We start from the raw sequence: 27070 nt of genomic DNA, 5'->3' as shown, positions 1-27070 counted from the left end.
CGAAGGGGTTATACAGAGGAACTTAATGAGCATATTAAATTGTGGAAACTTCAGAAGCCGTTTAAAAAAAGAAAAAGAAAAAAAAAACTAGAAATTACGTGTGCTTAATTTTAAAACATAAGTCTTTAAAGGCTCTTTTGCATCTTAATCTTCAGTTAACGAAATCAATCTCCCAGAAATGCGCGAGATCAATAAAAATACTTTTCTCATCGATGAATAGCAACACTTAAGGCAAAGAATGACTCAATTTCATTGGATAAAAATACTACTTTATACTGTTCAAATATTTGAAGACAATCAATCAAATGTATATACAAATGTCCAATCCATTAAGTCCAATAGTTCTCCACTTCAACAGTTTACATTTGGAATCCTGGCACGTACACGTTCCTTAAAATGCCCGGAGGAAGGAGACATGTCGTGCTGGACGTGGGCACTACGCATGCGCCGTAGTACGTGGCCGAGACAAGAGGACCATCAAGTGGATGTGGAGTTGGTCCAAGAGGTCCTGCCCCAGGCACATCTTTGGCCACCCCTTGTGATTGCTGTCGTAAGTGTTCCAGCCTTTGACTGTTCTGTCTCTTCCATTTTGTCCTGAAGAAGAAAAAAGTAAATCAAATATAAATTTAGCTGTAAATTTTGCAGTTATAGATTTTACTATTTTTGAAGAATTAAGAGCAATGATATATTGTGTATTGGAAACCTGATAAAGTGCATGCCCATTTCAAAAATATACTTCATATGAAATAAAAAGTGGCTAGGCATTGTGGCTAGGCCAAGGGGATGTAAATGCAACATTTTAGAGGTAAGAAAACCGCCTTAATAAGAAAAAAGAGGGAAGGCATTTGTTCTAAAGTAAAGCAACTAGTTACTATTATTACTACCATGAGGTCACCCATGTCCGAATTCCAGAAGTGGCTGATTGTTACGAACTCGGTTCCCGGCTCACACTGACCACAGCGCTGACGTATAATATCCTCAGTGATTGACTTATCATGGGCTAGAATCCCATTGACGTGGGAAGTTTTCGTGGTTTTATCACTATGCAACACAAATGCGAGTTAGTTCCATCAAAAAAAAATCCTCCATGATGGCTAGTTTGTCCCAATGCTTGCTCCAGGTGTTCACAATTAAACCATCTTGAAAACATGTGACTTTTTTAAAACATGCCTGCCAAGTAAAATATTTCGGAAAATCCGGAAGAGTTGCCAGGTATGTTAAAAGAGGGGCAATTGAATTGTTTCCTTCTCAGTATTAAATTTTCAAAATTATGACATTTGTTAAAGACATGATTGGGTAACAGTATAAATTTCTTTAAGTCAACCTTAATTAATTCTTTTGTGATATTTTTCAAACTAACAATGGTAACCGATAATAGAAACTGTCCACACTTTGCTTAAGCACAAATGTCTACCTACCTTTTCATATATGTAATTATCTTGTTACGACAAAATGTTGAATTTACGTATTGCGAAAAAGGAGAAATACGTACGTTATACGTAAAGGGCAAATGCCCTACCACATTTAGTCTGCAAAGAAACTTTTTCTATCACTCTAAAATGGGTTATGTAGTTGATCGAGGGCAATTTTCCGGTAAACCAAATATTTTGAGTATAAAAAAATATCATTCATAATAAATAGATTTATGCCTATTTACTATATTTATTTGTGAAGCAAGGGATAGAGCACTCGCCTCCTAATGAGGTGAAACCGGTTCTAATCCCAGCAATATCTGGTCAATGAGAATTCTGCACCCGGTTCACACCAACCACAGTGATGACGTAAAATATCCTCAGTGGTAGACGGATCATGGGTTAAAGTGCCTTTGCTGTCATGCCAGCCGTGGGAGGTTTTCATCTCCCTGCAACGCAAATGCGGGTTAGTCTCTTTAAAAAGTCCTCCACGAAGGCAAACTTCTCCCAATACTTCATCCAGGAGTTTCCTTGTCTTCTGGATTGGGTTCAAAATTACAATGCCGCGGAGTTGAACATTGGTAGTCGCAAACTCAAAATTTGGTTGGCTGTTCAACGACGGTTTCTACTATATTTTTAAATAATAATGTCTATTGTTTATTGGGTAATTCTCATTTAAAACTCTTGTTGTAATAAAGTTTTTCGAAAAGAATGTAAACACTCATTTAGTTTAAAGGCGAAATCGATTAAAAACTGAGGTCATTCTTTCCTTTTTTTTCCTTCAAATTCGAAAAGCTTATTCTAAGATATAAAATGAAGAACTTGGGGCATTATAATGATAAAAGACATTTTTAAACTATTCTGAAGAGAGCTTGAGAGCTTATGAAGAAAAACACGATTTCTATTTCTATAGAGGCAACAAGATATCTCTGCGCATAGGAGAACTTTATACTTGTTGTTGAAACTTGTCTTTCTGTTAACAAATGTTAAAAAACAGTTTGATGTAAAAATTTCACTATTAAAAAAATATGAGTTATCACTATAATGCCTCGAGCCCTGCAAATGTCCCCGAATAAACAGTTTTTTTGTATAAACTGTTTCGTCTGCAAAACCATTTATGTTTTAAACATAAACTGTTCAAGTTAACGGAACAGTTTATTTTATATCACAAAACTGTTAACATAGATAGTTTTATGAATATATAACTGTTAATTTATACAGTTCATACGTAATCTTTTTATTTATATTACAACTGCAGTATAAAAAAATGCAAATACCAATACATATTTTCTCACAAAAAAATTTTTAGCTTAAATTTTTCAAAGAAAATAAAATCCATCTCATACATTTTCATATTTCTATTGCCAATAAGAGATACATTCACTAAAATCTATGATTGTTTCACTTTCATCGCGGTTTCCTCCAAAAATGTCGATATTTTTGATAAAAAAGAAACAATTATTTTTATCAATTTACTCTTTACTCTAGTCTTTTCAACGGTTAAAAAATGGACGCAACCACTAACATTTTTGAAAGATTTTTTTTCTTCAAATTTACTATATAATACCCCGAAATCACGGAATGAAGTAGTAACTAAACATTAAGATGAAAAAAAATTTCCCAATTAGAGTGGTGGGTAATTTGCTGGTGGTAGTGATGACTGATAGTCACCACTCGAGTGGAAAGGGTTAAGAACAATTTTTAAGAAAAGAAAATTTTGAATGAAATATATTTATCAGTCAAAGAACATTCTTAAAAAAGAAAATCAATTATATACTTTCAATCCCTACTTTTATTTAATTAACTCCTTCCTTCTCGCTTCCTTGAAAATGACGAGGTGAGATTTTGCTCGCTATTTCTCGCTCCCGTGATATTGACAGGCTGGAATGCTCCGTAGTAACGCGCCAATAAGAATAAAACTAATTCATTTCTTTTGCCCGGAAAACATTTTATTTCTCATCTTACACACCTGATGGCAGTACCAGGATATTTTTAAGGTAATTGTAAATAGTTATCTTATTTTAAACTAGTTGCAGCACTAATCAAATACGTAATACAAAGACAAAAGCCAAAAAAATAGGCACTTTTATGACCGTTTTCCTGAAAATTAACCGATCGTTAAGGGGTCAAACTCATATTTAACATGTTTTCTCCTTTTCGTAATCTTGCATCCAATAATAGAGATAAGTATTAAGACAAATTCATCTCCATCGATTTTTCAATCGCGTAAAATTCGTTAATGAGTTAAACTGACCACTTCAATTTAGAACGAGTCTTAAATTTATATGCCTTTAAAGAGGAGAAATTATATTAACCCGTTTTGTCCCGAATTTATATACTGAAATGATATTAGAATATTTTTATAGAATTAGATATTTTTATAGAAAAAGTGGTATAATATATTATCGAAATTAATTGGTTTTTCTACTGTTAGGGCATTCAAAAAGTCTTTGATAGATCAAAAAGTATTTGCTCCTTATAATTCTAGATCTAATCAGAAATAACTAAATCATTGTGGTATATGAGAATCTTTTAATTCACCCAGATAAATGAAAATGCTGAAAAAAGTTTCCCACCACAATGAATGTCTTTGAAAAAATGAACTGTCCTAAATATATGACGCTGGGCGTTAACCGGTTAACTTTACTTTATTTACAAAAATTGGGCACCTGGGCCTCTTAGCGGCCCCTATCCCATACATTTATATATTTACAGAAAATGTATAGTAATAACATTTTGAATTTAACAGTCGACGTGGTAGCTAATAGAAAAACAAGCACTTTGCTTGAGTAAATATAACATTTGAATATCTGATTCAGCGAATCTAAGTTGAGATATATAAATATAAACATAATTTGACATATATATACATAGGTTGACATAAATAAATATTAACATAAATTGATACATATTTCACTAATTAAATTTCTATATTTTAACTAGCATATATTTAATTATGACATACATTAAAGTTCATTCAAATATATTGTGGTAGCCATAAAAAAAAGCCGTTTGCTTGCGAAATAATAAAACAATGAAAAAATTTAATATGACAAATTGACGTTTTTACTTAACACTAGAAATATTGATTGTAGACTTAAATTAAAAATAAAGATAAAACATGATTTGATATGTACAGTAATTGATTTTTTAACCGGTTAACCAGAGAGGCCAACTTGCTCCGGACAGCAAATATATATTTTAAAGTGGTAGTTTATCAATTGTGATTCTTCGTTTAATAAATTCAATTTAGTTGATTTTTATCCACCACTATTTCTAAATAATTCGTAGGCTTATATAATTCACCATTTTATAGTAATTATGCATACCCATACCTGCCAACTCCTCCGAATTTTCCGGAAGATTTTATTTTCATACTTAAAGTGGTAGCAATACTAAGGTTATTCCAATTAACTTTTTGAATTATAATGGTAATTATAAATGAATTTGACCACCACTACATATAAATAATTACAATAAGTATATGAAAGCATAATAATCCTGGCGCAAGCGAATTTCAACGGGATCAAAATATAAATATATTTTTGAGTCTGATTGTTTTTCGTTTATTGTTATACAACCACTCTAAAAATCCATTCTCGGAAAAAGTGAAATTCCCAGGTATGCATACCTGCCAACTTTTAATCCCTTCCATTATGATTTTTCACAGTGGTATTGAAATGGAATTAAAATTTGAATGTTAAGCAAAAAAATACGTTGTATTTGACAAAGCTTAAGCTGCCGACCATGGACGACGACGATCTGGATTTGGTGAGGTGCCTGCCCGCGTCAGCGGTCACTTGACCTCTTCATCTGATATATTTTGCCCTAGGGCGACTGGTATAATTGGCATAGGAAAGGATTATGGAAGGAGCACAAGGCAGTTGGCGGCTCGAAGTATCTGCATGAGCAGCTCAAGTCATGAATAATGAAATTAATTTAGATAAGGAATACACAATTGAATAATGAAAATAATAATTATAAAATATGTACAATTAAATTTAGTACAAGTCTGAAAAATTGAGGGGAAATATCGGTAGTAACGCATACTAATATATATGCTTAATTTTTTTAAGAATAGTGGTGATCAAAATCATTTAAAAATTAAGTTTATAAAAGTAAAGAAAATATACATTTACTACCACTTTAAATACAAAAATAAAATTTTACGCCAAATGCGTAAGAGTTGGCAGGTATGTATGTCATGCTAGACCTTTTAAAAAGAAAGCAAAATTTACTTAGTAGTTATTTACCGTTTTTTTAATTATTTTGGGGTGTCCGGAGCAGTTGGCATCTTAACCGTGGATAACGCATCTAAACATGTAAAAATAAATGCTATCAATTAAGTGGGAGATTAAAATAAACAACTTTTTATTTTGTTCTGTTCTTTTATTTAAAAAAATTTAATTAAACACATGGGAAACGGGAGCTTGTGTAAACAAATGGAATATTTCTGTTACATGTCGCTGGAATTTTCGCAGTCAATTTTGATAAACTACGCTTTGATATGTAGTTACCTAACAAAACACTTGATTGTTAATTAACACTTTATTGCTTATTACATATTTCAAAAGTTAAAATTGATTTCCCTCTTTTTAAATTAACGAATAATAAGTTTAAAATTTTTTTATTTAATTAAACTTAATTAAATGATTTAATATAATGATTGATTTTTGCTTGTTGACGAATTTAATAAAAATTAATGCTTCACAACACTTTAACATTTTGGTTTTTAACCTACAATTTTGCAAGGAATTCCAAAGTTAAAACTTTTCACCGTATTTAAAGAGATAATATAATAAAAAATAAGGTAAGCAATTAATGCTTCATTTCTATATTTATTGTGCTTAATTCATCAAGTTATATATATTTATTTAAATTGTTTATATTTCGTAATTGTTGTAAATCAAGTATAGTAAATCTCAAAGTAAATGGTAAAGGGTAATCTTTGGTGCCACTTTGAACAATATTTAAGAGAAATCGCCAATAAAATGGTAAAAATAACCATGCATAGGTTAAAAATGAATTAAAATGAATTTATTAAATTATTAAGCTTCAAAATAATAAATAACATTATTTACTAACGACAGTATTTTTAGACTAAAATTAATTCTATTTTTTTTTCTTTTTTTTTTAAGATCAGTATCAATAGATTAAATAATTAATTCCCAACTAATCTATTCTGTCCCCATTATGACATGTCTGCACTCCGTGTCATGGGGTTAGTGTGAACAAAAAAAATCTCTTGAAAAAGAATGACTTATAAAAAGTACACCTCTAAATTAACTTATGTTTTATTCAAAATAAGTACAGCCGTTTAAATATGTTTTATTAAATATTAAATATGCTTGAAGTATTAATTATTAAATTAAAAATGTGAATAGATCAAAAGATATTCAGAGTGTTTCCCTTTTTTTTTCTTAATGTTTTTTAAATAAACACAGGCCTGCCAACCACTACGGTTTCTGCAAAGTATTTGATAGAATGGTTTACGTTTAAAAGCCAGAGCTTTCAGAGTTTTTGGTCATTTGCTAACATTTTAAAAGGCTCATCACGAAAAAGCTAGAAAAAAGTGGCGTTGCGTATGAACTTTTAAAAAATTTATCTGTAATGATGTGGAACTTAAGCTTAAATGAATAAAAAATAATGCAATAAAACATAGACGTAACTACCAGTAGAATAAATTTTTACAAAAAGAGTCAAAATTGGTAGCCTTGTATATAAAGAAAAAACCTTTTTTTAATCGAACGCAGTTGCGAATTATATTTTTAGTGATAGCGCATTAAATCAGAATTGATTTGAAACAAACAAATTTAACACACTAATGGTTTTGATAAAGGACAAATTGGGAGAAAGTTTCTCCCCTTAACACTATTTTCCATAAGCTATTTTATATATATATATATATATATATATATATATATATATATATATATATATATATATATATATATATATATATATATATATAATATATATATATAATATATATATATATATATATATATATATATATATATATATATATATATATATATATATATATATATATATATATATATATATATATATATATATATATATATATATATATTCCTATTGGTTTAGTTGTCATCAACTTAAAATTGATGTAGGTCATAAAGTTATTGTTGTTTTCCTCTAAATGTTTTCTCCCCTATTTTAAAGGTTAAAATTACCTGTACTGTTATTATTACGTTTTTAAATTTGTTTGATTTCTAAATTAAGAGGATTTATTATTATTATTATTATTATTATTATAAGAATAATGTAGTTCTACTTTCCATTTTCAGATAAAGTCATTTAAATCGGTGTCTGATCTTACCATTTTACAATTATTACTTTTTGATTAAAATTACATTAATATACTATTATGAATTACGGTTAAAGCAGAGATGCCAACTTGCTCCGGACAGCAAATATATATTCTAAAATAGTAGTTAATGAATAGTGATTCTTAGTTTAACCCCTTGGGGACGGGTGATTCAGAAAAGCATTCGTACAAAATCAGAATCAAGTTGCAATTAAATAAAAAACGGTAACTTAAATGTAGTAGTTACTAATTTGACAGACTTACTTTGCTTTTATTTTAATTATTGTTAGTTTAATCATATATATAATCAATGTTAATTCAAAGTATAACTAAATAGTTTTATTTTGAACAAAGTAATGGTGAATTAAATAAATCAAAAAATTATAACTCCGCCTACAAATAAACTGCTAAAGAAATACTTTGATTACCAGTTTTATCTTCTTAATCTGATTGATACGGTTTTTTGCTGTCACGTATTTGTGACAGTCGGCGCGAAAGGGTTAATACATTCAATTTAGTAGTTTATCCACCACTATTTCTACATATTTCGTTGGCTTATATAATTCACCACCTTCTAGTACTTACCGTTATGTTGCACCTTTAAAAAAGCAAGTAAAAATAGTCAAATATTTGCAAAATTTACTTTGTAGTTATTTACCGTTATTTTAATTATTTTGGCGTGTACGGAGCAGTTGGCATCTCTGTTAAAGATATTCGTTAAATGATTTAATACTTCACTTTCAGCTTCATGCACAAACTGATGAATGCAGAAATTGTATTTTAAATACATCCTTTTGCTTGGTAAGTAAATATATTAAATTGCAGTTGCGAACTCACAATTTTTTTTTATGACACTATACTTTTAATTTTAAATGTTATTGTAAAAAATGACTACTTAGGAAAATGATTTATGTTCACTTATAGATATTAATAGTATCATAAGGGAAATATTTTGACCTGAGAAGAGGAGGCGCAAGTGTTCTTTTTAATATATATATTTTTAGTTGAATAATTTTAATTGTTTTATGCCAAGAAACAGCAATTATTGCGAAGCAATCATCGGGGTTGGTGAATTCCAGCGAACAGGGGACCCCGCAGTTTATATAGATATATAGTGTGTGTGGGCAAACTTACTTTTATTCTAATTTATCAAAAGCCTTTACTACCGCTAATAAATTAAATGACTAAATGAACAGCATTTTAAAAACTACGCAGACGTCGTTGTAATTGTAAAGCTGCGAACTTTTTACATATTTCGTAATTATTAATTCGAGTGGTAGCTATGTTCTTGTTTTATTTTATAACCGTCTTTGAACAGCCGACCCAATTTTTTGGGTTTACGACTACTAATGTTCAGCTCCGTAGCCTTGTAATTTTAAACCCAATCCAGAAGACAAGGGAACTCCTGGATCAAGTATTGGGAGAAATTTGCCTTCGTGGAGGATTTTTTGATGGAACTAACCCGCATTTGCGTTACATGGAGAGGAAGACCACGAGAACCTCCCACGGTTAGCCTGACGACAAGCGGACTCTAACCCATGATCCGTCTGCCACTAAGGATATTTTTACGTCAGCATTGTAATTAGTGCAAGCCGGATGCGGAATTCGTATAGACCAGTCATCACTCGTCTTCGAACCCGGTTCACCTCATTGAAAGGCGAACGCCCTAACCCCTGAACCATCGCGGCTCTGGTAGCTACGTTCGTGATTTAATGAATTATTTTTTTAATTATTTATACTTATTTCTCCCCGCTACTGCACATAAATGATTTTAAAGTTCATTAGTTTCAGCTTTTTCATGGTAAGCCCTTTAAAATGTTGGCAAATAGCCCAAAATTCTAAAAGCCTTGGTCTTAAATGTCTACCATTCTAATAATTTGCAAAAAGCGTAGTAGTTGGAGTTCCTGTGGTGGATACATATTTTGCACAGGTAAAGATGTCATCATTTCTTAAAGGTTCATAATCTTTCAAGTAAACTATCTAAATTTTCCAAAACATTTTCAACTAAAGAAATGCTGTTTCCACAAAAGTTAGTACTATAATATTTTTCACGCTGCTTTGTTCCATTCATATAGGTAGGTACACATTCATATAGGTAGGTACCTCCTATAGGTACACAGTACCTATAGGAGGTGCACAGTACCTATAAAATTTTACTATTTCTTACAGTTTTGCTAATAGGGCAAAAAACTTTTTATCGAACCATTAGCCATCTCAAAAACTGAAGCATGTAAATATAGCGAGCCCAAGAAGAAAAAAAAACGTTATATACAGAGATGCCAACTTGCTCAGGACAGCAAATATATATTATAAAGTGGTAGTTTATCAATTGTGATTCTCGATTTAATAAATTTAATTTAGCAGATTTTTATCCACCACTATTTCTAAATAATTCGTAGGCTTATATAATTCACCACTTTATAGTACTAATGTAATGTTACACCTTTTTAAAAGCAAGCAAAGATAGTCAAATCTGTGCAAAATTTACTTTGTAGTTATTTACCGTTTTTTTAATTATTTTGGCTTGTCCGGAGCAGTTGGCATCGCTATATATATTTGGTAATCGAGAATTCGATTTTTGACAAAATGCCATGCTTTTTGATAACAAGAAAGATTTTTTTTTTTAAAAAAATAAAGAAAATAATTGTAACTAAAACAAAATTTTTCAGGGAAAGTATGAAAACAAATTCCTTGGGGCCTTAAAAAGGATGAAAATTTTCGTTTCTAAGATACCACTTTAACATATAAAATTATGATACGAAACTATTTTTCTACCAATATAATTTTTGCGAGTTAACGTACAATGGTAGTAACAAATGTATTTAAGTGTCGAGTTTCGTTACATTTCTAACATCTTTGGAAGCCCTGAACAGGAATGAGACGTATGTCCGAAAATGCAAAAAGTGGTAGTATTTGATTAATTATCCTTTCATAATTATCATCACGCGTTACCTTATGAATGGCTTATATTTGAAACAAAAATTCTCCTTTATTTAACTTTTGATAATAAACTAAGAGAAATATCCAAGAAAATGTTGCTAATTTATAACAGATTTTTGCGTGTGTACATTTTATTGGCCAACACTTTTTACATTTTTATTGATAATAAAGGTTGGCATTTCATTATTTATCAGAAGGAGGGGGTGGGAATGATTAATTTGGAATTATACTGGATTATTGCAACTATTGTGGTTACTAATGACACTTAATGCCTACAACTGATTGTAGGAATAAAGTGTTTTGTTTTTAACAGAACCGACACTGCGTGCTGTTTTCTAGATTAAAAAAAATATATTATTAACAAAAGCATTTCAGTTTTTAGCTTTCTTTTTTTTTTCTTTTTTTTTTTGAGTGAGAGGAATAGTAAACTATTTGTAACTATATATTATAAACATTACTCCCCAAATCAGTTGAAAATTTGAGTTATATATGGGGGCAACCTGCGCCAAAAAATGCGAAATATTGATACCATTTCGTGATAAAAAAAACTGTGAAAGACGAGTTTTTTTATGAAATAAAAAAAATTATTTCTAAATGTCAAGAACACGCGGATTTAGAAGCAGGCGGAATCGTTCTAAATTTTCTCTGATTGTTAAAAATATGGTGTTATATTTTTTTTAAAAAAAATTTAAGTTATTCTATTACCAGTCTTTACGTTTATGGGTTTAAGTTTATGGATTAAGTAACTTAAGTTGCGGTAATTTCACTCGACAAATACTGTGGAAACTGGCATTTTCAATTGAAAAATGTAATATATTTTTCAACAAAAAAAAATTTTTTAAAAAAACGGTAAATAACTACAAAGTAAATTTGGCAAATGTTTGACTATTTTTCTTTGCTTTTTAAAAGGTACAGCATGACATAATTACTATAAAGTGGTGAATTATATAAGCCCATGAATTATTTGGAAATAGTGGTGGATAAAAATCTACTAAATTGAATTTATCAAATCAAGAATCACAATTGATAAACTACCACTTTAAAATATATATTTCCTCTCCGGTGCAAGTTGGTATCTCTGGCTTAGTAAACTCAGAATTGGGTCATCCTTTCAACGTCGGTCGTAAAATAAAATAAAATTACATGCTTACATTTGTAAGCATTCTAGTAATTGCATTTGCTATTGAACGGAAGTTGTAGCTGGGCAATTGAAATCGCAAAGCTGCCCTTTCCCATCTATCATTGATATTTTATGCCAGGAAATAAAGATATTTCAGACATTTTAGCTACTTAATGCATACCCTCCAACTTATGAAGATTTTGAAAATAATTCTTTCTAGTGGTAGCGAACCAAAGTAGAAATTTTTAAAGCAAATGGATATCTCATAAAACTTTTTTCAGAACTTAAGAATCTAGCCATATGGCCTGCACTTTGATAAGTAATAGTGGACAAGTTACGCCAAAATTATTTTTTTTTTTTTAAATTTTAAGACATTAATTTTGCTACCGTCTGAAAAGAAGATTTCTGAAACTACGGGAATTCCGTAGCAGTTGGAGGGTATGTTAATGTGTATGTTAACTGCTAATAAATAGTAGTCACAAATAGTTTACTTCTCTCTAAATATATGTGGAAATGAAATGATGTCATTCCTACTAGCATTTTATGTTTTCCGAAAATTGACAGCATGACTGCCCTTTACTCACCTTCGATTCTGATACCAAGTTTTGACTTGTGTTTCTGTTAAACTAAGAGCTTCCGCTACGCTTCCTCTATCAGCAACTGACAAATATTTTTGACAGCGAAACTTCCTTTCTAGAAAAGCTAACTGTGCTTGCGTGAAGGCTGTCCGTCGCCGCCTCGGCTTTTTCGCCTTACCGCCTCCTGATTCTTTGTGCTGCGGCTGTGAAGACGGTCTACCCCCGTCGGTGTAGCCTGACGCCGGACTGCGTTCGCCGTAATAACTGGGGTGTGCCTGAGGGGGTGTGACTAACGCAGAACGGGGGTCGTCCTTCGAATCGTAGCCTGGAAGAAAAAAGTGGCAATGATTAAGGATACAGGAAAAGACAATAATAAGAAAAGAGTAAATATTGGAAAAGCAAGAGTGAAAATGAGATATGTCAGCAACTTTAGAAATATATTTATTGATTTTTAGAACAATGTATTAAATTAAGTTAGCTATTTAAAAACTGTATTGAAAGATTTCACTTAATAACTTTATTTTATTTTTAATAAAATGAAGATCACAGCGATTTTGAAATAATTGTTTTTATAGTTTTTTTTCCCAATTTAAACGTTCATACCTTTGACGCAGTTGGAACACCGGAACAGTTGGAACATTTTTTCTGACATTCTAATTACAAGCAAAAATACATTTTGATATTTTCTTTTATTATGAAAAGAAGTCTAACAGTTTGTAAAATAATCTGTTAGATTATAGGGATCATATATGCACTAAAAATAAAATTCAAAAAAAGTAGCTTGAATTTTCTTTTCCTCTTATATTCAAAAATTTATCATTAATTGATTTTAAAAATTAAAGAAACTTCGAAGACGAATAACTGTTTTTCTTAGATCTAAATAAGTTCTAATTAGAAAAATTATTGCATATAAGTCTGTCGTGTTTGAAAGATTTCATCTTTAACGCAGAAAAAAAAAAGACAATGGTGTTTCATGCTGTATTTCATAACCATAGATTATTATAATGCTAAACATATTATTTTTCACTCATTTTGACCTAAATTAATACAAAATAATGAAAAATATGTTTAATAAAAATTCTGCTTCAAAGGGTTAAGGAGAACAATATAAAAAATATAATCAAATAACGACCAAAAGAGTATTTTAATTTTTTTAACTGTTCGCAGTTTGTAATCATGTTTTTATTGTTATTATCATAATTACTATTATGGAATTGTTCAGATATGTCCGACTCATCTAATTACATGGAGATATTTCTTTTCGCGATAAAAAAGAGATGTAGAATATGTGCTATGCCTACGAAAGGCACCAGATAAACTTAAAATATTAAGAAATAAATGAATAATTAAATAAAAGATATTTTTAAATAGCAATAAAAAAGTTACATTTGATGGAAAAATTTACATTTTGTACGCAAAAAATATTAAGTAAACATGGTCGTGGATAGTTCATTTTTGCTGACTTGTAAAGGAGTTTGAAAATTATCGACTATAAACTTACGTAATATTAGAGCCTGTCATTTTTTGGAGAAAACTTTGCATGCCTTCATCGGGAAAAAATATGTTTTAAGAATATCTTAATTTAAGAATATTATATTATACAGGAATATTGAGTTCTGTTACTTTATACTGGACTTGTAGTATATTATACTTGATATTTCATTCTTCCAAAAAACAAGATGGTTATAATAAACTGGTTATAAACTAATTTTATCTCCTTTTCTGAAATACAAACAACAAAAAGCTCAGGCTGTAGTTTATATTTCTATCTGCTACCTACCACTTTACCAAAAGAAAAAAAAACAGTACTTAGAATACACATCTAAATATAAATATAATAACAATTTTTGAATTACTGATATAATATGGTTGACAGCAGATCAATCTTGTTTGTGCAATCTAAACCATAATGATAAAACGCTTGTGATAAAAAAAAAAATTTTAAAAAAAAAGGAGAGGAATTGCCATTTTAAAAGGTCGCAAATTAATAAGCTCCCACGAGCGCTAAAAAAAATTATAAATTGAGTAGAATAGGTTAAGACCATCTACCTTGAATTACACTTTACTAGTCAAGAAAAAGAAAGGACCTATCACATTGTGGTTGATTAATTCACAGTGGCTATGTTGTAGATATGTTTATTGTGTACTCTAATGTTCTTTTGTTCTTAAGATATTCTTCTTTATTAGTCATTAGAGTCTTAAAAATTATTTTTAGACCAACTCATTATTTGTTTATTGAAGAATCGTACCCTAACAAACAATAAGGCTTTTCTCCAATAGAAACACAGTTCTGTATCGTTTTGATATCTTCTGCTCTCTGGGAAAGATCCGGTAGCGCCATGATGTGTGTCTTTGCTGGGCCCACGAAAACTGCAGTGCAGAGGAGGAAAAATACATCTACATTTAAGGCTGAACAATGGCTTTACGGTTTCAGGAACAAAATTTTTTGTAGCCCCTTCTTTGAAGCACAAAAAGGCTTATTTTCATATTTTGTAAAATTATTGAAGACTCAGCTTTTATACAAAATTGTAGTTTTTATAAAGATATAAAGAAATTATCTGCATATTTCTTTTAAAAAAAATAGAATTAATAAGTACTGTATCTCTTTGAAGGAATTTCGGTGGGGCCGTCAGTGATTCCGGACCCTGGAACAATTGTCCCTCTCTTCCCTCCTTGAGTACGGCTTTGGTTAAATCGCATGTAAATTACATGCACAATTTTCTTAAATTGCCATATAAAATAGAAATAACTGCTACTTTTTCATTGAAATTCTAGTATTTATAAATTTGCCATAGAGTTTACATGTGCGAGTGGTTTTTCCCCTTTAATAGGAATCTGATTTTGTCTAGGAAAAAAAAGCAGTGATAAAAAAAAGCAATACATCAATAACTTTTCAGGAATTATATATTGTATGCAACTAAACAATGAATGTCTTCCCAAAATCTGACAGTTTCCATCCGAATTCTACACCTATACAGTTTAGCTCCAATAGGTTTTTGACTCTTAGTTGCTCGGTATTACCCCACTTTCCTCTGTAAAGCATTTCCACTACAGCTCCAGAGAGATCTTTGGAGTGGCCAGCGGCATGATGGTGACATTGTCTATTTATGCAATAGCCACCTTTGCTTTGCAGACAAGCTACAATCCGTCTATCTGAAGCTGTGTGGATTATGAGGGAATCCTAGTACTTTACAACAGCAGGTAAATACCTTGCTACTGAGCCACCACAGCTCTAGTGCGATACGATACAAACCTTTTATTTAAACGTTTTGCTTTGTTTTAGGCTGTCAAAAGATATAGTTCTCAAAAAAATTAAAGCGCACACATTTTTACGGTACTGTTCGGTACTTTTATTTACGCTACACTAAAGCTACACAATGTGCTATTGGCGACGGTCCGGGAAACATCCTTGAAGTTTATTCGAAGACAACATACATGCGTTTCATCTCGTTTTCACATAATCTCGTTTTCTCGTTGACAAGTGTTTTATGTGGCAGGTGAAAATTTTAATGATTTTTATTTCACTGGTCAATTAAGCTAATCCATTTGTATAATTTACATTTACAAACTAGTATGCTCAATTAAGGCTAATAAGACTTTGTTGCGTAAAAGGGCGAATAGCACAATTCACGGAAAGACAGCAGGAATCTGCATCCATAGTTACGGAGGGATTTGAACCCGCTACCTTAATGTTGCAGAGATTTTTGCGGGTGCAGGTAGACCTTTTTAGCTAGTTAATTTTAACATCATATATTTTCTTTAATTTACAAATGTATTTTAATGCATTTGAATTATTAGAAACAATTTGTTTCTTCAAATTTTTTTCCACTTTTCAAATTTTTCACGGTTGATGCAACCTTTCCATGTCATTTAAAAATAGTAGTAAAACACATCGTTAAAAACTTGTTTTCATCAACTACGCTTCTAGTTTTTCTTTTAGAAGGCATTAGACTTTCTTTATTCATAAATATTTTCGCTGTATCCTATTAAAGAAATAAGGGTTAATTTATGTTTAAGTCAAACAAAAATCACATTTTCACCGACCAATTTATTTTAAAATTGTAACCATTCGCAGCATTAAACTTAATCTAGCTACATGGGTGAAAGCCCTTATATAGCAAGACGGAAAAGAGAAAAACCTGGTACGTAAAACATTTCATTCCAGCATTTTTTTTTTTCGAAAAAAATGAAGTATCTGTAACTATCAAGATTTCTTGTATAATTCTGGCATATATATAAAACTGCTTCTTTTCCAAGATAAAGTAGATATTGTTGAAGAATTCAGAAAAAGAATAAGTAAACTCCTCCCCAAAACTAGCTATAACTGAAATAGTTTTACTACCAGCCTTTTCTCTTTTCCGTCTCGCTTTCACCCCTGTCTAGCCATAACTATATCAATTAAATTATTACTGTAACTTGACTGATAAAATATATTGGTTCTTTCTTAAACTAAACGAATTACCTTCTAATTTACTTAAAAATGTGTTTCTCAGTATAACTTCTGTGGCAGTCACTAATGCATTAATCATTTCCGGAATAGGTATAGGAAAAATTTTTCCTTTTCATGGCACCACCTCTAACCCTTTATAATGCTTATAACTCCTATTACAATTTTATTATAATTCCCACGGGTAGAAAAACATACTTTTTATATACTAAAAACTCCCACACCCCTTAAAACATCTGATTATTGTGCGACAATTGGCGCACTTAAGAAACAAAACTTCACAAGAGCACTTGGCATATTGTGTGGAGGCAATTACGTAACTACAAACCGTTTGTCGGGGTCATTCTGCGCCCCTTACTCACAAAGGGGCTTCATTGTATACTTACATATCAGAGCCCCATACTCCTCTTCCTCAGTAATCTGAAAAAATCGTGTAGTAGTCAAAAATCACTTCAATTAGGCTCGTGTGGCTGTGACGCTTGGGTAGGTTGCTGTGTTTAGAGGGAGGCAAGTGGCCTGATAGGGGCAGCTGAGGGGCAACGGTTGGGTGACCCTTAAAAGAAGTAGAGGGCCCTCAAACGTATAACAGAAGTCGAAGTTATTGTAATCCAAGGGGGATTATGAAGAGATGAGGGGTGGAAAGTAAACTTCCCTGCTCCCCTACTTCGTGGAATGTTTTTTTATTATTTTTTTTTCTTCCAATTTCAATTCAAGATTCGGGAAAGTTTTTTTTTTTGAATGTTACTTTGATCTGTTTCGACAAAAGTAGAGATTAGTTGATTTATGTGAGTACTTGTGCCGATGATTGTAAAAACTTTCCCTTTTTATGATGAATAGGGATTTTTGAAAATAAGGAAAAATACGTGGAAAGGAAAATTAGCATTAAAGTTTTTTCGTAAGAAAAAAAAATTAATAAAACGATGAGTTTGGAAACTTCGAATTGATTTTGGTTTCAGTGATTTTTAAGAATCTGCAATCCAATGTCTCATCTGATTGGACATTAAAAGCAATCAAACTGACATTTTAAATTTTAACGTCTAACTGTATCGCTGTGGCTTAGACAATTGAAGAGAATAGTTGATATATGTGGGTACTTGCCGATGAATATCAAAACTTTCCCATTTTGTGATGAATAGGGATTTTTAAAAGTAAAAAAAAAAGTAGTTAAAGAGGTTGTAAAAGTTAGGTAAAAAATATTGACATTTAAAATACTAAAAATTATGAAGGAAAACTGAAAATTGCTGTAAGAATATTTTCATAAAAATTAAAATGAACTTTTACAACTGTCTACAGCATATTTTGCCCAGAGAAATTTCAAAAATTGTAAATAAATCCATAACTTTCTGAAAATTAAGGTAAATAAATGCTGTCTTTAGAAACTTTCTCTTAAGCCGGGTGTATTACAAATGAACTTGCCAGTTTCCCTTTTTAGTTTACATGTATTTTGGGATAAATTAGGTTTGTAAAACCAAAATTCAAGAGAAACATTATTACAGAAACGGAAAGCTTAAAAACTTAAGACATTTAAGAATTAAATAGTCCTAGCGAAATTAAGTTGAACATAAGTATTTTATTCATTAATCTAATTAAATAATTTCTAATGAGAAATATCTTTTTCAGGCTACTATTTTTTTTTTTTATTTGAATTTAAAAATTCGAATTTTTAACCCAATCAGCAGCAAATTTTTCATTTTGGTTTTGAAAAATCGGAAAAAAAATTAAAGAATCAGCTTCTCTAATATGCGCTTTCTATTCTGTAACTTAACAAGAGTTTATAAGCCGTACATTATATTGAGCACGCCAGCCTGCACATCTAAGTGAACAATTTTTTGAATGCAATTAAACAAACTAAATCGATTTCTAAAGTAAGAAAATATTCACCCAAATTAACTTCGTAAACTAACTAAAACTAAGCAAATTAATAATATTTTTAAAAGTCTTATAATGACCTATGTTCGAATTCTAACGACATAACATAAAAGCAGTATATATTGTAACAAAAAAGTAAAAGCCAATCATTAAAGAATGATTGTAGATGAAGCAAATGATTAATTTTAAAAATGTTATTTAATGACCTTTAAAAATTCTATTGATAAGAAAATTACAACGTAGTATTTTCTTCATTTATAAATCATCTGATGGATGAACACGCAAAGACAAAAACGAAATATCTATATATATATAATTAATTTATTTCAATTTCGATTATGGCTTAATTGACTATTTAAATAATACGTAATATCTTATTGAATTACAACATAAATCTGACAAGAACAACAAAAATCTAGTATTTCAACATTTATAACTGATAACAAAAAATCGAACTGGCCATTTCTTTAGTTATGAATATATTTTTAATAATTATTCCATTTTGAAATCAACATGCGTAGCGCATAGATTCCAACAGTCCCAGATTAGTCAAAAAATAATAATATTTTAAAAAGCAGAAGAGAACTGCAAACTAAAATTTGCTGATTTTAGGCTAATTTTGTCTACTTTTTATAAGACTCAACACGACTTAATTACAAGGATGCCAACTGCTCCACTTTCAGCAAAAGTTTTTATGAATTGGTTGCAAATTACATAGTAAAACCTTACATAGTAAGAATTACGCTTCTTCCTTAAAAAAGTCAACACGAGACAACTGCAATAAAGTTGTGTGTCATTTGATACTTTGAATTTTTTATATATAGTGGTGGAAAAAATATTTAAACTGAACCACTCATTACCACTAAAAAATAAGCTACTTTCACTACTACTTTCGTATTTTCATTAAATAATTATATATTCGTATATTCGTTCGTTTAAAATATTTTCGTTACCCACCATCACGCCTGCTATACCTCACCATGATGCCTTTCTTCATTTTATCTCATTTCAGGTTCGATTCCGAGCCTACATCACATCTCTCCTACGTATGTTCCCGTCATGAGTTATTTCAAGATGAATGGGAAAAGGGCCATTTAGGCCTCAGATGCCCAGTTCTACAACAACGAATGAACGAATATTTTCGTTACGAATCAGAGCAAGTTGGCAACACTATAATTGAAACAAAGGTGCATGTCACATAAGCATTTCAATTACTAAGAGGTAATGGTAAGTAAAAAAAAACAAAGAAATCAAATTTATTAAACCAAAAATCATTCATTAAAGACTACCAGTCGAAAATATTTACTCGGAGGAAGTTGTCGTGTCTGCGTAATGTATTTTGCAAAGCGAGAGTTTGAATGAAAATTTCGAGTGAAACTGTTTAAAATGCATGTTATTTAAAAAAAATTATTATTAAATTAAATTTGCACGAATTCGATACCGATAAAACAAAATAATAAACTTAATATTCATTTTAAAGAAAACAAATGTTATTTTAATTTTTGCAATGAAAAAAAAAATTATAAGTGCGTATAAAAATATTAAGGTGAATAAAACACAAAAATAGTCTATTGCATTATCATAGAGCTGCCAACTTTCTATGCTTTTTGCAAAAATTTATTCTACTGGTAGCTAAGTTAATGTTTCAATGTATTATTTTTTATTCATTTAAACTTTTTTTTTCCACACCACTACATATAAATGATTCAAAAGTATATATCAACTCCTCTTAGTTCCAGCACTTTCGCAGTGAAACTTTTAACATTTTGGCAAAATTACCAAAAATTATGAAAGCTTTAGTTTTTAAATGTGTACTTCATAAAATATTTTACAGAAAGCGTAGTAGGTAGCAGGTATGTTATCCTAGTATCACTCTTTGAAAAACCAAAATCATTCAGCTCATTTTTCTTCTTTTAAATGTTACAAACAGAATGAAAAAATTCTGAGGCCGAAGATGTTTACATATTTTTTTTTTAATATATTCTAGTATACAGTGGGCGTTTAGAATCACTGCGGGGGTGGCCTACCTAGAAGTGAACTTCGGGGGGTGGAAGTTGAGGGCGCAAAATAAGCTTTAGAAATACTGTTTGGGTACTTTTTTACACACTAAGGTGACGCAGGTAAATGTAATTTTTAACAAAACAGTATCCTCCTGACACCCTACTATCAACTGGTAATAAGAGCTATTTACTTTTCACTCGTAGCGTGAGAAAGTGGAATACAGGTTAAAGAAAAATAATCCGTCCAAAGGAAAATAAATAAATACAATCATTTTCAAATTGTTTTTTAAAACCATTTCTAGAACCGAGATCCTTTTTAACCTTTTATATGTTACTACTAAAGCGCGAAAGCCGTAATCATGCACATTAAAAACTCATCTATAGATTAGCTAGACTAATCCGTCTAAAGTGTGGAATCAAGTGTTTTCCTCAATTTACATAAGTTATGTGAGAATTTGATGGTTTCTTTATCGTTGAAATTCCAAAAAAAGGGGGGGAAAAGCTTCCCTGTTTCTATTAATTAATTTGTTTATTGTATTTAATGACTTGTTTCTTTGGATATTTAAAAATAAACGAATGGCTTTCCCTTTTACTGAAGAGAAATTTTTCAAGTGGTAAGGTTATAATAACCAAAGTAGAATTGTAAGCAAAAATATTTTTATATTTTAATAGGGTTAAAAAAAGGAAAGTAAACTATTTTATTTAAAAATCAAAATATAAAACATTAGAGTGCTTAACTGCAACATTGTACGTTTGGAAAGAATTGACAAAGCTGTAGTAAAATGACTGAACAATGCTTCAAGAGAATTTTTTAATTTAAAATTAAACTGCTTTACTAATTCATCAACACTTAAGAGCCTTTTGTTGTCGTTTTAAGTTAAGTTTGTCTCTATAATTATTCTTTTTCTAAATTCATTTCAGACATAAAAAAAAATTAGCAAAAACAGTTTGTTAAAGATAATTCAAACTTCGCGAAAATTTAAAATAAATGAAAAGTTGAAGTCAAAAGAAAATTATTTTAATTAATCTACTTAAAATAATGTTTTAACGTGCTAAAAAATTGTGAGATTTGTTAATTAATTTATTTAAAAAAAATAACTTCATAACTAAGTTTTCTAAGTTTTCTAAGTTTTCTTCATAACTTCATGTTTTTCTAAGCATAAACATGATTAGAATTTACTTCTAGAATCATAGTTCTCTTAGAGAAAAAAAATTAAGAAAAATAATATAAATTTTTATATAAAATATGAAAAAAAAATTATGAATAAAAAATTTTTAAAAAAAATTCATTTAAATCAAAAAAATTTAGACAATCTTTTTTTCATGGCAACGATCGTTCAATACAATTTTATTAACATAATTATTTTATTTAACTATTTATTATTAGCATTTTTTTACTATAAACCTGCTGAGAAAGATTCTTTGTCTTTAAAGCGTTTGCGAACAGTCCAAACGATTAGGTTTTTCAAGTTTAAAGTAGAAAACAACGTTTGTACTAACTAATTAATTTTACAATAACAATTTTCTATTTAAATATTCTTAAGTAAAATTTTGCTTTTCATACCTATATTTATAAAATAAAAATATTTAAATACATTATTTTTATTACGCAAAAAAAGAGTTACATTATTTGTGGACATACACACATTTTCTACCATCTCAAAAAACAAATAAATTAAAATAGAAAAATATTTATATATTAGTGTCATTTAATTTGTAATTAAATATTAAAACATATCAAACTACATATTTTTATAGATATATATAAACTCTTAAACTATTGCTTTCATTTAAGCATAATTTAAAAATTTTATCCAAAATTTCAAACAGAAAAATTAAATAAAATTTTAATACAAATTCGAGATACCTAAAACATATTTTATTGAAAACAAAATTACCAATCGAGCCTTAGTACGGAGCCTGCAGAGAACCATTTTATATTTTATAAGCATTATAAACATCCTAAACTACATGCAATTTCAAACTGACAACAGGAAAATAAAGTCCACGTAAAAAAAAATTATAGTAATATAATAAAGTACTTTCAAATGTATGATTAAATTCCATAAAGAAACTTAAAATAGGATCGTCAAAAAAAGTCACCAGCTCTTGAAAAACCACCAGGACTTCATTTACAAATGAATAAAATACATTTCCCGATCGTTAAAATACCTTCCATCGCCAACACCTTGCATATTTTTATCTATTATTCCTTCATCACTGCATGAGTGTTACGATAATACATGGGGACAGAGGAGGAGGAATAATCTAGCTCGCATAAAATCACCGCCAAAATTCCGAAAATTTAATAGCCAAGCATAACGCTTCAGTAATAACAAAACCTTTTCTGGCATGATTCAAAATCAAATAATCCCCCCCTTCCTGTTGTTGCCACTCTCTTTTTATTCTTTAAAAAGGTGTCAGAAGTTAGGTAAGGGGGGTCGAGGATAATCTTCCCTTACCCTCTCACCCAGAGAGATGGCTAATAGAGTGATGAAAAACCTTCCCCAATAGATCAAAGACCACGATACACTTTCTAATTTATCGGTCCTACTTTGGTTTATATAAATGTAATCATGGCTTTGTGTATTGGATAGAGGGGCAAAGGTTGGTGTGATTTGGGGGGTTGGGGAAGCACCCCCACTGAGACCGACAGGGGGTGTGAAGTTTTGTGATGGAAATGACGAACTTTCCGTGCTAACAGGATACTGGAAATTCTTTGATCTCCAAAGAGGGATATTTTTATAAAGATTTCGTATGTAATGGTGGTTTAAAGAATAAAATATAAGTTTTACAAAAACTGTATTCAAATCTATTGAAGTATGATAAACTTCAGATAAAATAAATCAGCGATGCTACTGATCGCTAAACTCCAGTTTAACATAATAAATTTAAATGAAATATAAATTTAAGTAAATTAATTATGAATATTTACAAATGAAATAACTATTTAATTTATACTAAATAGCAGGCTATTAACTAAACTCCAGTTTATTATTATAACTTTATTTATTATTTAACCAAATATAAATTTAATGCTCACTAAATCGTTAATGTTGATTAATCGCTAAACTGTAGGTGAATGTACAATTCATATTTACTATTTAATAAGTATAAATTTAATGCTTACTTAATTATAGATTGATCACTAAACTCCTGTTAAACGTAATAACTTTAACATTTATTATTTAATCAAACATAAATTTAATATTTACTAAATCATTGATTAATCAAAAATTCCTACTATACGTACTAAATTTAATCTGTACAAATTAAGTATAAATTAAATATTTATTAAGTCATTAATAAATCACTAAACTCCAACTGAAAGCACTAAATTTAATATTTATTATTTTATAATATAAATTTAATACTTACAAAATTGTAAATTGATCACTTAACTCCAGCTGAACGTAATAGCTTTAACATATACTATTACTTGTACGATCATTGAGAAAAAAAAATTTTACTGGTAGCATTATTTATATTTTACCAAAAAGATCCTAATTTTAAAGACGAAATCATAAATTGCTTTGCCTTCCATGAAAAATTAATATAAAATGTATTAATTTTATTATGGCTACAATTATGTTTTTATGTGTAGATAAACTAGCTTAATCTTTAGAAAATTTATCATACCTTAAGTAATATTATATTACCACTCTAAAAAATTCTTTCCAACGAAGGTATAAGTTGGAAGCTGTTTAAAAACCCTATTTACTATCGGGAATTCAGCTATTTGAGTCTGTTGAGAATTATTTTTTCTGTTGTAGTGAACATACAACAGAATTTTTTGAAACAGATTTTTTTTTTAAATTTATTGGAAGTTAAGCATTTGTCTACACGACCTTACATATATCTACTTAATTTCCTTGTATTTAGTGATAGACAAAATTTTTTTAATTCTAATTTATTAAAATATTAATAAATTACCAGTGCTACCACTAGGAAAAATACTTTCCAAAAAACTACGGAGAATCTGTAGTAGTTGGAGTCTCAGTTACTATGTACCGAAATGTTAAAATATAAGTTTAATATTTACTAAATCACTGATATTCTTTTTTGAAATGCATATTTAAAAATTGAAAAAAAATTAAAAAATGCCTGTTTACCTGTTATAGGGGAAAGAGAGGTAAGACTGAGTAGCTAAGATTAAAAAGCATGTTGGAGCTAAACTGTCAGGCCTAGAAACTGTCGGATTAATCAAGATGCTCATTATTTAGTTGCGCACTATATGTTATTCCTGAAAAGTCATAAGCGCACTACTTTTTTTTAGAAATGATTTTTTTTCTCTAGAAAAGTCAAATCACCCGTTTTTATCTCACTAGTGAACTGTTAGAATTTTCATTCTAAAGTTATGGTTACAGTCTGCCCATCCGATAAACCAAAAAATTTACGGTAACGAACACATTTTACCTTTACGGTTTTGAAACCGTTTACAACTAGCATGGTTATAAGCCCATGAATACAAAACTATACGGTTTTTTAAAGCTTTACAACTAGCGTGGTTTCAAAACCGTGGAAAAAGAAATTTAACTGGACGCAGAAGCTATATGTTTTGTTAGGTAATGGTCATTTCAGAGTGAAGGACGCTAGAAACTCTTCATATCTTGAAAGGAATAGTGTGATGTTAACACTGAGATTTAAAACCCAGTTCTGTCTATCATGAAACTGAGAGATTAGCCGTCTAGGCTATAATATATACGCAGTTGTAAGGAACTCAGTGGCTTCGTTAGGTAGGCTTAGTTGGTGCGAAAAAATTCTGGTTGTTTAACTGTATTAGGTGAAAACAGTTAATAAACGGTTTTTCACACTATAAATAGTTTATAACCATCTTATTTACAATTATTTCACTGTTTTGCTTAAATATTGTAAAACAAGAATTAAATACATTTTTATTTAACCAATCTTACCTTATCTTCTTATTTAACCATTCTTATAATTTTCTAACGGTGTAATTCTATGAAAAATTTTGATGTACTAGAATTTCAGTAAAAAAGTAATAGACATTTCGATTTTATATTTTAATTTAAGAAAATTATGCATGTAATTCAGATGTGATGTAGTCAAGGCCGTACTCAAAGTGGAAGAGAGTGAAGGACAATTACCCGGAATCCTGTTAGAGCATGAATCTTTACTAAACATATTATAAACTGAGCTAAAATAATTTTTATAACTCTAATGATCAATAAATAAGACTAGTTTAAAAACAAAGAGACAGTGGAGGGTTGACATAGTACAACAAACTTATCTACACAGAAACCGGGAGTAAATCTACTACAACATGCCGATGCGGCATTTCCTTCATCTATGAAAGAGTAATTCAGAGTATGAACGGTACTGATTTTTACACAAGAAGAGAACGACTGCTAGAAAACGGTACTGATTTTCACACAATGGAGAACCCGGTCTTACCTCACTCTCTTCTTTGGATATTATGAAGTTTCTAATAGTAACTTGAGTTTCTAATTTGTATCTGTAAATCAGAAACTATAATTATGATTCTTTTTTTAATTTGACTATAGTTTTTAAATATTTCTTTACTTTAATTTACATTTTTTTAATTATTTATTTATTTCGTTATATCCTTTTTAAATAATTTTTTTACTTCAATATTTATTTTTTTCAATAATTTATTTGTATTAATTTATATTGTTTTAATTATTTATTCATTTCAATGCATATTTTTCCGCAATTTATTTATTTGTATTTATATATTTTTTTAAAATTTTTTATATCAGTACATATTTTTTTTAATTATTTATTAATTTCAATTTATATTTATTTATTTCAATTTATATTTATTTATTTCAATTTATACTTATTTATTTCAATTTATATTTATTTATTTCAAGCTATGTTTATTTACTTCAATTTATATTTCTTTATTTCAAGTTATGTTTATTTATTTATTTCAATTTATATTTTATTTATTAATTTATTTTCTTATTTATTTTCTTACTTATTTATTTTCTTATTTGGTTATTTTCTTTTTGTAAAACTTGAGTTATCTCCAAAAGAAATACACACAAAATTTAAACATTATTTTCAAAGTAGCATTTTCCCCACTTTTGTAATTGAAAAAGTCATGCATTAACCCCTTGGGGACGGGTGATTCAGAAAAGCATTCGTACAAAATCAGAATCAAGTTGCAATTAAATAAAAAACGGTAACTTAAATGTAGTAGTTACTAATTTGACAGACTTACTTTGCTTTTATTTTAATTATTGTTAGTTTAATCATATATATAATCAATGTTAATTCAAAGTATAACTAAATAGTTTTATTTTGAACAAAGTAATGGTGAATTAAATAAATCAAAAAATTATAACTCCGCCTACAAATAAACTGCTAAAGAAATACTTTGATTACC

The 27070-nt window shown here is 29.5% G+C and overlaps 1 protein-coding gene across 1 annotated transcript in view; it reads right to left on the bottom strand.

Moving 5' to 3' along the window:
* Window positions 1-252: 252 nt before the first annotated feature.
* The window catches only part of LOC107456621 (uncharacterized), a 39020-nt gene continuing 12202 nt past the window's right edge, over window positions 253-27070 (bottom strand). The window contains exons 2-3 of the mRNA XM_087150519.1: window positions 12388-12706; window positions 253-594 (exon numbers count right to left, since the gene is read on the bottom strand). Coding sequence (XP_087006645.1) covers window positions 360-594; window positions 12388-12706 — 554 coding nt within the window. The 3' untranslated portion in view covers window positions 253-359. The remainder of the gene's footprint in view (window positions 595-12387; window positions 12707-27070) is intronic.

Source organism: Parasteatoda tepidariorum, chromosome 9 (assembly GCF_982258835.1).
Source record: "Parasteatoda tepidariorum strain Cologne lab strain chromosome 9, Ptep-v5.0, whole genome shotgun sequence".
NCBI lineage: Eukaryota > Metazoa > Arthropoda > Arachnida > Araneae > Theridiidae > Parasteatoda > Parasteatoda tepidariorum.
This window is presented reverse-complemented; position numbering and strand designations above follow the sequence as displayed.